Genomic DNA, 17,046 nt, shown 5'->3' on the forward strand with positions numbered 1-17,046 from the left:
TGGACTTCCAGATCTGTGAGAAGTAAGCTTCTGTTGCGTATGCCACCCAGTGTATGGTATTTTATTATAGCAGCCTGAATTGACTAAGACAGACCAAGAGGCTCAATCAGATTCAGGTTGGATGTCTGGGGGCAGAAATACCATAGAGTGGTGATGTGTGTTCCTTTTGGGTTGTATCAGAAGGCAAACGTCTGGTTGTCTCTTTTCTTGTGATGCGCCAACTGACTTGTGGGAGGATCCAATTCCAGGTCAGATGCAGCAATCACACCACACCCTGGCTCTCCTACTGAATGCAGCTAAAGAAAACCTGGACAGAATACATGTAACCGCTGTTTTTAGATTCTGAAAAGTAAATTGGAGCAGACCAACTGTGGAAGAAGACCAAAATTTGAACCAGCACTGAAATGGTGCTAAGTTTACCTTCTTTTTCCCCTCTCTGACTCCCAGGAAACTGGTAAATATCAGAGAGATCACGGAGAGGGAGGAACTTGGGAAATCAACTTCATAAAGTTGTTTTTGAACTCCGAGGCTGATTCCCAAGATGCACATGCATGGATCTGGTCCTAATCAGCAGACTGAAGATGGTAAGAACTAAACGCGTAGACCACTGCCCAGGTCCCAGACCGGCCACTGGGAGGTGCAGACACAGAACAGGTCCAAGCAGCACTGCAAAAACCGTCTAAAAACAACTGTGACTACAGTCCACTGAGGGCTTTATTGCCCTTCCAGAGGGCTGTTAGGAACTTGTGGCCTGACCCAGCAGTCATTTGTCCACTAAAACAAAAATACAAGCCTTCTCTGTGGGATTTAAACAAAACCCAAAGTGTCATGCATAGTAATCAAAATAATCAAAATAAAATCCAAAATTACTTGTCATATGAAAAAACAGGAAAATCTCAACTCTCATGGGAAAGGATAATCAACAGACACCAACAGCAAGATAAGGCAGATGTTGGAATTTTGTGACAGAGACTTTAAAGCAGCGATTATACAAATACTAACAAGCAATCACAAACACTCTCGAAACAAATGGAAAATAGAAAGTCTCAGCAAAGGAACACAAGATGTAAAGAAGAACCAAAAGGAAATTTCAGAACTGAAAAATAGAGTAACCAAAGTAAAAAAGAGTCACATTGTATGGGCTCGAAAGTAGAGTGGAGATGACAGAGGAAAAAGTAAACCTGACAAAAGAGTAATAGAAATAATCCAATCTGGATAATAAAAAGAAAAAAGATTGATTAAAAAATGAACAGAGTTTCAGGGACCTAAAATTGTTATCAGAATCCCACAAGAAAAAGAGAAAGAGGATTGATTGTAAATCAACTATATTTCAATTTAAAAAAAGAGAGAGAGACTAGTTGAAAATGTACTAAGTACGGCAAAAGACAAAACCCTACAGATTCAAAGAGAACCCTAAACAGGATAAACAAAGAAATCCACGTACCCAGACACATTGTCATCCGAGACACATTGTCATCTAAGTGGTAAAAACTAAAAACAAAACAAAACAAATCTTCAAAGCAGCCAGATAAAAGTGGTGTATTCTCTAAGGGAAAACAGTTTAAAATAACTGCAAATTTCTCACTGGAAACAAGAGAAGCCAGGGGAAGTGGCACAACATTTTTAAAGTGCTTTAAAGAAAAGAACTGCCACCCCAGAATTCTACATGCAGTGAACATATCCTTTAGGAAAGCAGGTGAAATAAAGACACTCTCAGATGAAGGAAAATTAAGAGAATTTGTTGCCAGCAGACCTGCTTTAAAAGAATTGCTAAAGGAAGTTCTTCAGACAGAAGGAAAATGATACCAGAAAAAAACCTGGAACATCAGGAACGAAGGAAGAGCAACCAAAATGGTAAATATCTGGGTAAATATAATAGACGAATCTTCTCCTCTGGAGTTCTTTTAAACATACTTGAAAAGTTAAAGTAAACATTAAAACATTGTCTTTTGGGATTTTTTTTTTTAAGATTTTTTTTCTTTTTTTTTTGCGGTACGCGGGCCTCTCACTGTTGTGGCCTCTCCCGTTGCGGAGCACAGGCTCCGGATGCGCAGGCTCAGCGGCCATGGCTCACGGGCCCAGCCGCTCCCCGGCATGTGGGATCTTCCCGGACCGGGGCACGAACCCGTGTCGCCTGCATCGGCAGGCGGACTCTCAACCACTGCGCCACCAGGGAAGCCCATCTTTTGGGATTTTTAAAGCATGAAGATGTACTATTTAAGACAACTATAATACAGAGAGATCCATAGAGTGATAAGGTTTCTACAATCCACTTGAAGTGATGCAATACTGATTCAAAGTCATCTGTGAGAAGATTGCCAGTTTCGGGACTTTTCTGCCTGATCCATACATTATAAAGCTCCCTTTCAATTTCTCATCTAATGGTTTTAGCAGCCATTTGATGATCCATTTCTTCATTGGGGTTATAAAATAGACATACTCTAATTCTCTCATTCTTCTATCAGCTGGTATTCTTCAATAAAAAAAAACTTTTCTAAGTCAGCTATTTAATTACTCAGAAGTGTAATTCATATATGAAAGGGAGGATAAATGCTTGATTCTTTCCTTTTATTTACCAGTTTTCAGAACAGTGAGTCAGAACCACTCTTTTCAAATGGCAGATATGCCAGAGGAAAATGCTGGCTTAATCCTCATTGGCTTAATTTAGAGTGAATATAATTTACGCATTTAGACAATTAAAGACCAATATCCAAACATCTAATCATACAGGGCTCTTAATTATGGCAAACGGTACACAGGATGACACAATCATTTAGAACGTACATACTGTAATGCCTCACACTTGCTTTTATTGCCATTGAATTACTCTCTAGTACATATGTATGGTGATACATATAAAATCCCCCCCTTCCGTGATAAGATCCCTATGGACAGTACTTAGTACCACACTAAGCACTTTTCAGATATTATCTCATCTAACCCTCACAACAAACCTGGAAAGCAGGCTGTCAGTACCTCCATTCTAGAGAAAACCACTGTGCAAGGAGATTATGTTAGAAGCCCAACTGGTGCTTCCCTAGGGCAGAACACAAATCTGAGGCCAGACCCCAGCTCCAGAGTCATTTTGCTCAGTCAGGCCCCTACCCTGTTAGTGATATGCACCCTCCTCGCTAGGCTGGGGTTCAGCCCCTCTACTTACTAACCATTCAGCAATCTAGCAGCTCTGCCATATCTCTGCCATTTGAGACCCAGAAGGTGAGATAAGGCAACAGGAGAATGCATACAGTAGAGTTATAAACTCTCTGTGTCCCTCTTGGGACAGTACAGCAATGATTGTTCCCTGGAAAGACATAAAAGAACATAGGAGATAGTCACTCTCCTCCTCAAGGACTTAAAATAGAACCAACAGGGTAAGGGAAAATCAGTTTATCAAAACAATCCCTGAAGTCATTAAAACTTACGCTTCGAAAAAATTTAATAACATGAGAAAATGGTCACAATAAAGAGGACACCTCAATTAAACATATTAGAGAAGACAGATGATAGGTAGACAGATAGGGTAGGGGGGATGACTATCACATAATAACCCACATATTCACAGCATTGCCTTCTAGGCATTTTTGCTTTCCTCTTTATACTTTTCTATATTTCGCAAGTTCTTTACAATAATCAGAAGAGAAAAGGGTTATTAAAATATATAAGTGCAGAAGGTAAATGTGTAAGTTTGTCAAGAGCCAACTACAGTTAGAAAGGCTCCAGCAGTCTAAACATTGAAGGGGAAAAGAAAAAGAATAAACTAAGCAGTGACCAGACGAACCAGAAGCAGGTACAAAGCGAATTGCTGGGGGAGCTGGAACAGCGTGAAAGGCAGGAAAGGGACACCTGAAGGTCACTGAAACTGCTGAGTGTGGATTTGGACACAGAGATGCTGCCAAGCAAGGCACCAGTATATCCAGGCCAAGGAGTAGTGAGGTGAGCTTCAACACCAAGACTGCTAAGAGGCAGGAGGGGTAGAGAGAACAAGAGGAGGTGTGTGTGTGTGTCTGTCTGTCTGTGTGTTGATACCATGGAATATTACATACCAGGTAAAAGGAATCAGGTGGTCACAAGTCAAGGAACACTTTAGCTTTCTATACTATTTGGATTTTTTTCCAGGAGCATATTCTTGTTTCTTTTTTTAACATCTTTATTGGAGTATAATTGCTTTACAATGTTGTGTTAGTTTCTGCTGTATAACAAGGTGAATCAGCTATACATATACATATATCCCCATATCCCCTCCTTGCGTCTCCCTCCCAACCTCCCTATCCCACCCTTCTAGGTGGTCACAAAGCACAGAGCTGATCTCCCTGGGCTATGCGGCTGCTTCCCACTAGCTATCAATTTTACATTTGGTAGTGTATATATGTCCATGCCACTCTCTCACTTCATCCCAGCTTTCCCCCACCCCATGTCCTCAAGTCCATTCTCTACATCTGCACCTTTATTCCTGTCCTGCCCCTAAGTTCTTCAGAACCTTTTTTTTTTAGATTCCATATATATGTGTTAGCATATGGTATTTGTTTTTTTTCTTTCTGACTTACTTCACTCTGTATGACAGACTCTAGGTCCATCCACCTCACTACAAATAACTCAATTTCGTTTCTTTTTATGGCTGAGTAATATTCCCTTGTATATATGTGCTACAACTTCTTTATCCATTCATCTGTCAATGGATACTTAGGTTGCTTCCATGTCCTGGCTATTGTAAGTAGTGCTGCAAAGAACATTGTGGTACATGACTCTTTTTGAATTATGATTTCCTCAGGGTATATGCCCAGTAGTGGGATTGCTGGGTCGTATGGTAGTTCTATTTTTAGTTTTGTAAGGAACCTCCATACTGTTCTCCATAGTAGCTGTATAAATTTACATTCCCACCAACAGTGCGAGAGGGTTCCCTTTTCTCCACACCCTCTTCAGCATTTATTGTTTGTAGATTTTCTGATGATGGCCATTCTGACTGGAGCGAGGTGATACCTCATTGTGGTTTTGATTTGCATTTCTCTAATGATTAGTGATGTTGAGCATCCTTTCATGTGTTTGTTGGCAATTTGTATACCTTCTTTGGAGAAATGTCTATTTAGGTCTTCTGTCCATTTTTGGATTGGGTTGTTTGTTTTTTTCATATTGAGCTGCATGAGCTGCTTGTATATTTTGGAGATTAATCCTTTGTCAGTTGCTTCGTTTGAAAATATATTCTCCCATTCTGACGGTTCTCTTTTCATCTTGTTTATGGTTTCCTTTGCTGTGCAAAAGCTTTTAAGTTTTTTTTAAGTTAGGTCTCATTTGTTTATTTTTGTTTTTATTTTCATTTCTCTAGGAGGTGGGTCAAGAAGGATCTTGCTGTGATTTACGTCATAGAGTGTTCTGCCTATGCTTTCCTCTAAGAGTTTTATAGTGTCTGGCCTTACATTTAGGTCTTTAATCCATTTTGAGTTTATTTTTTGTGTATGGTGTTAGGGAGTGTTCTAATTTCATTCTTTTACATATAGCTGTCCAGTTTTCCCAGCAACACTTATTGAAGAAGCTGTCTTTTCTCCAATGGATATTCTTGCCTCCTTTATCAAAGATAAGGTGACCATATGTGCATGGGTTTATCTCTGGGCTTTCTATCCTGTTCCATTGATTTGTATTTCTGTTTTTGTGCCAGGACCATACTGTCTTGATTACTATAGGTTTATAGTATAGTCTGAAGTCAGGGAGCCTGATTCCTCCAGCTCCGTTTTTCTTCTCAAGATTGCTTTTGGCTATTCAGGGTCTTTTCTGTTTCCATACAAATTGTGACATTTTTTGTTCTAGTTCTGTGAAAAATGCTATTGGTAGTTTGATAGGGATTGCACTGAATCTGTAGAGTGCTTTGGGTAGTAGAGTCATTTTCACAATGTTGATTTTTCCAATGCAAGAACATGGTATATCTCTCCATCAGCTTGTATCATCTTTAATTTCTTTCACCAGTGTCCTGTAGTTGTCTGCATACAGGTCTTTTGTCTCCTTAGGTAGGTTTATTTCTAGGTATTTTATTATTTTTGTTGCAATGGTAAATGGGAGTCTTTCCTTAATTTCTCTTTCAGATTTTTCATCATTACTGTATAAGAATGCAAGAGATTTCTGTGCATTAATTTTGTATCCTGCTACTTTACCAAATTCATTGATTAGCTCTAGGAGTTTTCTGGTAGCATCTTTAGGAATCTCTATGTATAGTATCATGTCAACTGCAAACAGTTACAGTTTTACTTCTTCTTTTCCGATTTGGATTCCTTTTATTTCTTTTTCTTCTCTGATTGCTGGGGCTAAAACTTCCAAAACTAATTGAATAATAGCCATGAGACTGGGCAACCTTGTCTTGTTCCTGATCTTAGTGGAAATGGTTTCAGTTTTTCACCATTGAGAACAATGTTGGCTGTGGGTTTGTCATATATGGCCTGTATTATGTTGAGGTAAGGTCCCTCTATGCCGACTTTCTGGAGGGTTTTTATCATAAATGGGTGTTGAATTTTGTCAAAAGCTTTTCCTGCATCTATTGAGACTACCATATGGTTTTCATCATTCAATTTGTTAATATGGTGTATCACATTGATTGATTTGCATATATTAAAGAATTCTTGCATTCCTGGGATAAACCCCACTTGATCAAGATGTACGATCCTTTCCATGTGCTCTTGGATTCTGTTCGCTAGTATTTTGTTGAGGATTTTTGCATCTATGTTCATCAGTGATATTGGCCTGTAGTTTTCTTGTGACATCTTTGTCTGGTTTTGGTATCAGGGTGACGGTGGCCTCGTAGAATGAGTTTGGGAGTGTTCATCCCTCTGCTATATTTTGGAAGAGTTTGAGAAGAACAGGTGTTAGCTCTTCTCTAAATGTTTGATAGAATTCGCCTGTGAAGCCATCTGGTCCTGGGCTTATGTTTGTTGGAAGATTTTTAATCACAGTCTCAATTTCAGTGCTTGTGATTGGTCTGTTTATATTTTCTATTTCTTCCTGGTTCAGTTTTGGAAGGTTGTGCTTTTCTAAGAATTTGTCCATTTCTTCCAGGTTGCCCATTTTATTGGCATATAGTTGCCTGTAGTAATCTCTCATGATTCTTTGTATTTCTGCAGTGTCAGTTGTTACTTCTCCTGTTTCATTTGTAATTCTATTGATTTGAGTCTTCTCCCTCTTTTGCTTGATGAGTCTGACTAATGTTTTATCAATTTTGTTTATCTTCTCAAAGAATCAGCTTTTCATTTTATTGATCTTTGCTACTGTTTCCTTCATTTCTTTTTCATTTATTTCTGATCTGTTCTTTATGATTACTTCCCTTTTGCTAACTTTGGGTTTTTTTTTTTTGTTCTTCTTTCTCTAATTGCTTTAGGTGTAAGATTAGGTTGTTTATTTGAGATGTTTCTTGTTTCTTGAGGTACGATTGTATTGCTATAAACTTCCCTCTTAGAACTGCTTTTGCTACATCCCATAGGTTTCGGATCATCGTGTTTTCACTGTCATTTGTTTCTAGGTATTTTTTGATTTCCTCTTTGATTTCTTCAGTGATCTCCTGGTTATTTAGTAGTGTATTGTTTAGCCTCCCTGTGTTTGTATTTTTTACAGTTTTTCTCCTGTAATTGATATCTAGTCTTATAGTGTTGTGGTCAGAAAAGATACTTGATATGATTTCAATTTTCTTAAATTTGCCAAGGCTTGATTTGTGACCCAACATATGATCTATCCTGGAGAATGTTCCACGAGCACTTGAGAAGAAAGTGTATTCTATTGTTTTTGGATGGAATGTCCTTTAAATATCAATTAAGTCCATCTTGTTTAATGCATCATTTAAAGCTTGTGTTTCCTTATTAATTTTCATTTTGGATGATCTGTCCATTGGTGAAAGTGGAGTGTTAAAGTCCCCTACTATGAATGTGTTACTGTCTATTTCCCCTTTTATGTGTTAGTATTTGCCTTATGTATTGATGTGCTCCTGTGTTGGGTGCATAAATATTTACAATTGTTATATCTTCTTCTTGGATTGCTCCCTTGATCATTATGTAGTGTCCTTCTTTGTCTCTTGTAATCGTCTTTATTTTAAAGTCTATTTTGTCTGATATGAGAATTGCTACTCCAGCTTTCTTCTGTTTTCCATCTGCATGGAGTATCTTTTTCCATCCCCTCACTTTCAGTCTGTATGTGTCCCTTGGTCTGAAGTTGGTCTCTTGTAGATAGCATATATACGGGTCTTGTTTTTGTATCCATTCAGCCAGTCTATGTCTTTTGGTTGGAGCATTTAATCCATTTACATATAAGGCAATTATTGATATTTATGTTCCTATTACCATTTTCTTAATTGCTTTGGGTTTGTTATTGTAGGTCTTTTCCTTCTCTTGTGTTTTCTGCCTAGAGAAGTTCCTTTAGCATTTGTTGTAAAGCTGGTTTGGTGGTGCTGAATTCTCTTAGATTTGCTTGCCTGTAAACGTTTTAATTTCTCCATAGAATCTGAATAAGATCCTTGCTGGGTAATCTTCATTGTAGGTTTTTCCCTTTCATCACTTTCAATATGTCCTGCCACTCCCTTCTGGCTTACAGAGTTTTTACTGAAAGATCAGCTGTTAACCTTATGGGGATTCCCTTGTATGTTATTTGTTGCTTTTCCCTTGCTGCTTTTAATATTTTTTCTTTGTACTTAATTTTTGATAGTTTGAGTAATATGTGTCTTGGTGTGCTTCTCCTTGGATTTATCCTGTATGGGACTCTGTGCTTCCAGGACTAGATTGACTATTTCCTTTCCTATATTCTGGAAGTTTTCAACTATAATCCCTTCAAATATTTTCTCAGTCCTTTCTTCTTCTGGGACCCCTATAATTCGAATGTTGGTGCGTTTAATGTTGTCCCAGAGGTCTCTGAGGCTGTCCTCAATTCTTTTCATTCCTTTCTCTTTATTCTCCTCTGCAGTAGTTATTTCCACTATATTATCTTCCAGGTCACTTCTCCATTCTTCTGCCTCAGTTATTCTGCTATTGATTCCTTCTGGAGAACTTTTAATTTCATTTATTGTGTTGCTCATCATTGTTTGTTTGCTCTTTAGTTCTTCTAGGTCCTTGTTAAATGTTTTTTGCATTTTCTCCATTCTATTTCCAAGATTTTGGATCATCTTTACTATCATTACTCTGAATCCTTTTTCAGGTAGACTGCCTATTTCCTCTTCATTTGTTTGGTCTGGTGTTTGTTTATGTTTTTACTTTGCTCCTTCATCTGCTGCATATTTCTCTGTCTTCTCATTTTGCTTAACCTACTGTGTTTGGGGTCTCCTTTTCACAGGTTGCAGGTTTGTAGTTCCTGTCGTTTTTGTTGTCTGCCCCCAGTTGGTTCAGTGGGTTGTGTAGGCTTCCGGGTGGAGGGGACTGGTGATTGTGTTCTGGTGGATGAGGCTGGATCCTGTTTTTCTGGTGGGCAGGACCGCGTCCAGTGGTATGTTTTTGGGGTGTCTGTGAACTTATGATTTTAGGCAGCCTCTCTGCTAATGGGTGGGGTTGTGTTCCTGTCTTGCTAGTTGTTTGGCATAGGGTGTCCAGCACTGGAGCTTGCTGGTCGTTGAGTGGAGCTGGGTCTTAGCGCTGAGATGGAGATCTCTGGGAGAGCTCTTGCCAGTTGATATTACGTGAGGCTAGGAAGTCTCTGGTGGTCCAGTGTCCTGAACTCGGCTCTCCCACCTCAGAGGGTCCGGCGTGACACCCGGATGGAGAACCAAGGCCCTGTCAGCCACACGGCTTACATGTAAATGGGTTAAATTCTCCAATCGAAAGGCACAGAGTGGCCGGCCTTCTGCACTCCACTCAGTCCTCCAGCCAGTTGCTGTCCTCTGTGCCTGGTGGATATGAAGAGCCTGTTTTGGATCCAGGTCCAGCGGCATTCCTTAGCGTCTAGAAGAAGCAGCCGACGCCCCCATCCTCCCCTATCCCCGCTGCAACTCATGATCCTGGAGCTCCCAAGGCTCCGCCCCTCATGCTACTCACAGTGCTCGAGCATATTCTTCTTTAAACATTGATGTATAGTTGATTTCCAATGTTGTGTTAGTTTCATATGTACAGCAAAGTGATTCACAGTTATACACACACATATATTTTCTTTTTCATATTCTTTTCCATTATGGTTTATTACAAGGTATTGAATATAGTTCCCCGTGCTATCCACTAGGACCTTGTTGTTTATCTTTTTTATATATAGTAGTTTGTATCTGTTTATCCCATACTCCTAATTTACTCCTCCCTCCACCCTTTTTTCCCTTTGGTAACCATAAATTGGTTTTCTATGTCTGTGAGTCCATTTCCGTTTTGTAAATAAGTTCACTTGTGTCATATTTTAGATTCCACAAATAAGTGATATCATATGGTATTTGTCTTTCTCTGTCTGACTTACTTCACTTAGAGTGATAATCTCCAGGTCCATCCATGTTGCTGCAAATGGCATTACTGCATTCTTTTTAATGGCTGAGTAACAGTCCATTGTTTATATGTATCACATCTTCTTTATTCATTCATCTGTCAATGGACATTTAGGTTGCTTCCACGTCCTGGCTATTGTAAATAGTGCTGCTATGAACGCTGGGGTGCATGTGTCTTTTTGAATTAGAGGTTTCTCCGGATATATGCCCAGGAGTGGGATTGTTGGATCACACAGCAACTTCCAAGAGCATATTCTTATAGTATGTATATAATTAATATATAAACATCTTTCTTTAAAGAATTCAAAATGAGAAGGAAAGCAAGCACCTAAACGTGGGGTGCTGAGTGGCAGGGTCAATCAGATGAGCGTCTGAATGAGCCTAGAACTGGCTCTGCAGCTGATAAGCTATGTGACTCTGGATGAGTCCGTTGACCGCTCATACTTCAGGTCCTTATGTGTCGATGGGGATAACACGCTTACATTTCCAGAGCCATCATCAGAACTGAAAACAAAGTATGCCCCAGGCCCAGTGTACTTAGCAAAGGCCCTGATAAATGGTAGCTGAGCATCTACACAATCACACAAGAAGTAAGCAGTAACAAATAGATTCCAGTAAGCAGTAACAAATAGTAACAAATAGAGAAAAGGCCCAAGCCTGGGGGTGTAAGAGGCACACAGATGAGAGCGGCCAGGATGGAAGGTCCACTGGTGGGAATGAACAGGGGAGCGTAGTACGCAGGCCCCGGTACTTACTGCAGTTCTCTTCGTCGCTGCCGTCGGGACAATCCTCAAACCCGTTACACCGGAAGCGGCCAATGATGCAGTGGATGCCGCTGGCACAGGGGAAGAAGGTCGGGCCACATTTCGATTTAGCCTTGGCTGCAGGAGGACAAACGAGACAAACAACGAGACGTCAGGAGGATAAGTTTTCTGACCACCACATACCCATCCCGCTGACTCAGAGTGTGCAACTGGGGCCTTTTACATCTACCTTGAAGTGCCCAAAGTTTCTTACCACCAGCACCCACCTCCAATACCCAGCCAGACTAGAAGCCCACATGTGTCATCCTCCAGGAAGGGAGTGGCTCATCTACTGCCACCAAGGTCCCAAATAGGCCAAACCCAGCCTCCACACCAGCAGGGCTCAAGAGGCCTGAGGCCGCCATCCTTAGAAAGGCTTGCTTGCGAAGTTGGCCCTCGCCTGGCTGGCATCTGGGAAATTGGATGTCGGGAAGGTCTGCATCATTCCCTCCTGAGGACGGCTCACTGTGCCTAAACTATCCATGCAAACAGTGCATTGATGCTGAACACCTGCCTTTCTTCTGAGAGTCTGGGATTTGGGTACATGTTGGGCAGAGGGTGCCTGCATGACCAGCTCTCAGGAAAAACCCTGGGCACTGAGCCTCTAATGAGCTTCCCTGGGAGAAAGCATTTCACACGTTATGTCACATTTGTTGCTGGGGGAATGAAGGGCCTCCTGTGTGACTGCACTGGGCAAGGACTCTGGAAGCCTGGACTTGTTTTCCTCTGACTTCACTCCGTCACCTCTTCCCTCTGTTCGTTTTGCTTTGTATCCTTTCACTGTAATCAATCATAGCTGTGGGTATGACTGTATGCTGAGTTCTACGATTCCTTCTAGTAAATCACTGAAACTGAAGGTGGTCTTGGGAACCCCTGACAAAGACGGGTGTGCTTCTTTTCCTCATTTCACAGAAACGCTCTGAAGAGGTAAAGTGACTTGCCCAGGGTTACACGGCTAGAAAACATGGTGCTGGGGTGAGGCCCCCAGTACTCAGAGTCCAGAAGCCACGCTCAACTGTACTGCCTCTCCGCCAGAGGCTGTCACTTCTCACAACAGAAGCCAGAACCCTGCTCAGAGAAACCCTTCTTCCACTCCTGCTATACAAAGACTTTTAACAGAACTGCTGTAACTCAAGCTTGATTGATGTCCTGCTAACCAAACAGCCCTGTGGGGTAATGTAGTTTCCTGTTAATGGTGCTGGCGGCTCTGGCTTGTGATTCTAAGGTGTGATGGGATCTATTGCTGTATCCCAGGTAGCAGGCCCCACCTAGCATCCCTTTTGTCTCCTGTCTTAGAGGCAGGACCCATGGTCCTCAAGAAGGAAGGGGTTATTTCTTTGGAACGAACAGGGTAGATTACCTTCATATTCTCGTCATCAGTATAACATGCCAACTTTGGGAACAGCTGATACACTATCAACAGGGATTTTAAGCCTGGGACGTGGCTAGATTTAAAAAACCCACATGGCTTTGTTTTAACCTGAAAGTACTCTAATGGTGCTGGTGTGCTCTTCACAATGCACAAACTTGGGAGAGAGTGTCCTGTGTTCAAATTGTGGCTCTAATCTTTATGACCTTGGGCAAGTTTCTAAATACAACTGAGCCTCAGTTTCCTCATTGGTAAACTGGAGGTAATATCTATCTCATATGGCCCAGGGAAGGATTCAGTGTGATAATCTATATAAAATGCTTGGCACAGAGCATGGCATACAGTAGATGCTCAATTAATGGTAAAACTTATGCTACTTATCATCATCATCATCACATCACTAGGCTTATAGAACTTTAAAATTGATCCTTGGGCTGCTAAATTTCTTTTTCTGATTACCCAAGTTTAAAAAGCTCATTATGGAAGATCTCCATGAACTGATAGGAAGTGATCTCCAGGACATACTGTTAAGCAAAAAAAGCAAAGTGCAAAAGAGTATCTACCGTACTTTACCCCTCCATATAGCAAAAGAAGGGGATCTAAGAAAACATACATGTACTTGTTCATCTATGCAAAAGAAATATAGGAAGGATAAACCAGAAACCAAAGAGACTGGTTACCTACAGGGGGTGGGTGAGAAAAGGTTGGAAAGAATAGGGGAATGGGAATGGAACAAGGTAGCAGGGATGAGAAGGGTGCGCACTTCTCTGAGTCTATTTGTATAGCTCTGACTCTTAGAACCATGATAATATTTCACATACCCAAAATGTAAACAATTAAAATCAAACCCATGTGTGTGTGCATGTGTGTGTTGGGGGCAGGGCTCAGAATGAAATATAAACAGCAACAAATGAACATAACTTACAGATGAATAACAGCACCACACTGAAGGAGGTGGGGAAGAAAAGAAGTAGCCCACGTAACTCTGGTAAACATTATTTTGTCTGGATTCTATAAGGCTAAAGAAAAAAAGAACTGTTCACAAGTACTCTAGTTATATTTGTTTCTCACAGGGGTATGAATCAGCAATTCTGAAACTGCCTTTTGTGTAGTACTAGGGTTGAACAAATAGGTAAGTATATTACAGATAATAAGAGCAAGGTTTCTCACTATCAGAGGAAGAAATCACAAATAAAGAGAGTGAGAAGATGAAAATGAACCCCGAGGCTTTGGACTGGAATTGAAGGCATCAATATGAACTCAAGATCTGTAAACACAGATAGATGGATAGATGGATGGATGGATGGATAGATCGACAGATAGAAATACAGATCTGTGTGTGTGCATGGGTTAGTGTACGTACATACATTTCCTAGCTCATCTGCTAAGAAAGACTAGAAGCAGTACACCCCAATAGCAATAAGCACAGCCAGCGCCTAGATCCTGGTTTCTAAATTCTATGACCCAATAAAGAGAACCAGTGCTCCCTGGAGAAGTGGCTCATTCCTGGGGGAAAATACAAGATGAACCTGGAGTGTCTTGTGTTGCCAGAAAGTGAAGAAGTGCTTAAAATACGATGGAGGCATGTCCAAAGGACACAGGAGTCAACCTGCAGGGGCTCCCAACGGCCAAAGCTAGAACAATTTGAGCAACAAAACGAACAACAGTAGTATTGGATTGTAATCCAGAGATCTGTTGGACCCATAATTGTTGAATAAATACATAAATGAGGGAGAAGAAGTCCAATTAATAAACACAGAAGAGATGTAGGAAATAGAAAGTCCCCAGGAAGCAGACGCCACGGCAATAACTGTCACAGGTAAGAGCCAGGGATGGATGCGCAAATCAGAGGACCGGGCATCCTTGCTCCCGTCACCCTTTCAGGGCTCAGGGCAGAAAAGCTACCTATAGGCTTTGACAGCTAACCTGAGAGCGTTTCCCTGTAAACTCAACACGTCACTCCTCCATTCAAAACGTCTCTGCCCTCCCAACACTTTAGAAAAGCCCACAGCCGCCATAACAGCATCGTGCCACTCCGGCGGAGCCCCTCTAATGTCATGCCTACCTACTCTCCGTGCTCTGGCTAACACTGGCCTCCCAGCTCCTCCTCAAGCCCATCAGGCACAGTCCTGCCTCGGGACCTTTGCAGTCTGTGGTTCCCTCTGCTTGGACTGTCTTTCTCCCAGAGGTCGGCATGGTTCACTCCGCTACTTTATTGAGGTCTCCTTAAGCAGTGCACTCTCTACAGTAGACACCTCGCTCCCTACCCTCAGGCACTCTAGCCCTTACTGTTTCTTTCTTTTCCTTCACAGGATAGATGTCATTGGCTTTGTGCAGAGCTTTGATGCACACACCCTCACCTGAATACTTTCATTCACCATTCTTGAAGGAGCTGCAACTGTGCAGTGCCTACCACGGTACCTAATCAATACTGCCGAATATACACATGAGCCCGTAAAAGGCGAGAGTGGGGCTGGGTAATCACAGCTAGCACTCACTGAATGCTTAGCATGGGCTGAGCATCGTGCTCTATTTTACAGATATCATCTCATTTCCTCCTCCCAAAAACCCATTTTACAGAAAAGATAACAGGTCCAGAAGTGAAGGCCCTGACACAGCTGAAAAACAGTCAAGGCTCACACTTTACTTCTTGACTCACCTACTCTACCGCCTCCTTCGACACTTCTAAGGCCCAGCCCAGCTCCAAGGACTGGACTTGATGAGACAAAGAAAGAGGAAAGAGAATAAGGGTAATTATAAATGCATCAGCTACCATTCAATTGACCCGCTCTTTGGCCTCGGCCCTGCACCCTCTTCAGGAATCACTAACGAGACTCCCTGCCTTGCCGGGGATGCTCAGCTGCCGTCTCTGTCGGGCAGCCTGTCCTGTTATGATTTACCTCTGCACCAGCACACACCTGCTCAGGCAACGGTGAGGCAGATCACAGACGGCCTGCTGAGCGCCTGGCAGAGGCTCGGAGAGAAGCCCACCGCTGGCAAGCAGCTCCCTGTCTGCACGAGCCCCCGTGGGCCCCGGGGGGCTTCCCGGACAAAGTCTGGATTGCCCCCAGCCCGCCGCGATTTCCACGAAGGGGAGATTCCAGCATGAAACTCAGCAGCCCCTGGCAGAAGCAGAAGACCAACTCTGAGTCTAAAACTGCCCTGACAAAGGCAGGCAGGGCGACTCCATCCCACTGAGCACTTGAATCCACCGCTCTTCAAGGACCTGCTCCGTGAACTTTTCAAAGCAGCAGCTCTCACCAGCAGCGAGACAGGGCTCAGGGCTCTCCTGGGGGTTGGTTTATTTCCTGATCTGAGCCCTCCCCTTCCTTTTAGAGCCCGAATGCCACAGTTCTGGATTTCACGGATCAGTAAAATAAAACATTTTTTAAAACTAGATGGGAGTGGAGGAAGGACTAACACAATTGTCGATTTTTTTTTTTTTTTTAACCAGTAAGGACATAAATCTGCAATAACCTCTACTCACTATCGCCCTAAACAAAAACGCAGGAAGGCCAAAGCCCTCAGAGCAGCATTTGGGGATCATGTCAGAATGAGAGGGGAACTAAGAGATGTTCCCGTGTCACCAGGTTGTGACGCCCTCATAACAAAGACCCCATCTTCCTATGCATAGCATCTGGGGCCCAGCAGGTAGGCCACACAGCTTCACTCAATAACTGAGCCTCTTGACTCACAGATGAAAAAACTGAGGCCCGAGGAGGTAATTTGGGACTTGCCCAAAGTCACTTAGTTAATTTAGGGTCAGACTGGTCTGTAATCCAGTCCTCATGCCCCTGTCTACCCTCTTTCAACTACACCTATGCTTTAGGTGGAGTGCTATAGGGTCACATCCTGCCAAACCCCTCATCAGGGACCAGATTCAAGAGAGACCCCAAGGAAAGGGTTCAGACCCCCTGTCTGCATGATCAGAACTTCCCAAGCCTTGGACAGAAATGCTCTTCACCAGGCAGCATGCCTGTACCTCCCAATCTGCTCAGGAAGGGCACAGTGTTGCCCACTGGGCCTGGAGGATGACAGATACCTCAGCGCAGGTCTGCCATCGACAGCTGCTGGTCCAGACTCTCCCATAGTGATGACACAAAAGAGCTGGACAGAGTCTGAACGCCAGAGCCTCCCTGCTCAGGCAGAACAGCCAGGAGCTCAGCTCATCAGACCTGCGGCATCTCTCAGGCTGCAGCAACAGCTCCAGCCACGGCCGCAGGGATTCAGGGTCTCTCTTGCAGACCTCTGGGATGGCCCAAAGGAGCCACGGTCACAACTTCTACCTCCTGCTCCCCTGTGATTCCTGCTCCAGGATCCTGCCCGTGTGTGCCCGAGACAGCCCACAGAACCAGAAGCAGGAGCCTCCGGCTACTCTGCCAAATTAGCATCCTTGCTCTGTAAACTCAAGACATAGCGCACCGTGAAAAATTCCAACGATGAGAAACGGACACAGGCAATGC

At 42.6% G+C, this 17,046-nt stretch overlaps 1 protein-coding gene across 4 annotated transcripts in view; it reads right to left on the reverse strand.

Moving 5' to 3' along the window:
* The window catches only part of LDLRAD3 (low density lipoprotein receptor class A domain containing 3), a 279,192-nt gene that overhangs the window by 125,572 nt on the left and 136,574 nt on the right, over positions 1–17,046 (reverse strand). For all 4 annotated transcript variants that reach the window (XM_060303355.1, XM_060303356.1, XM_060303357.1 and 1 more), the window contains one exon: positions 11,167–11,292. In XM_060303355.1, coding sequence (XP_060159338.1) covers positions 11,167–11,292 — 126 coding nt within the window. The remainder of the gene's footprint in view (positions 1–11,166; positions 11,293–17,046) is intronic.

Source organism: Globicephala melas, chromosome 8, assembly GCF_963455315.2.
Source record: "Globicephala melas chromosome 8, mGloMel1.2, whole genome shotgun sequence".
Taxonomy (NCBI): Eukaryota; Metazoa; Chordata; class Mammalia; order Artiodactyla; family Delphinidae; genus Globicephala; species Globicephala melas.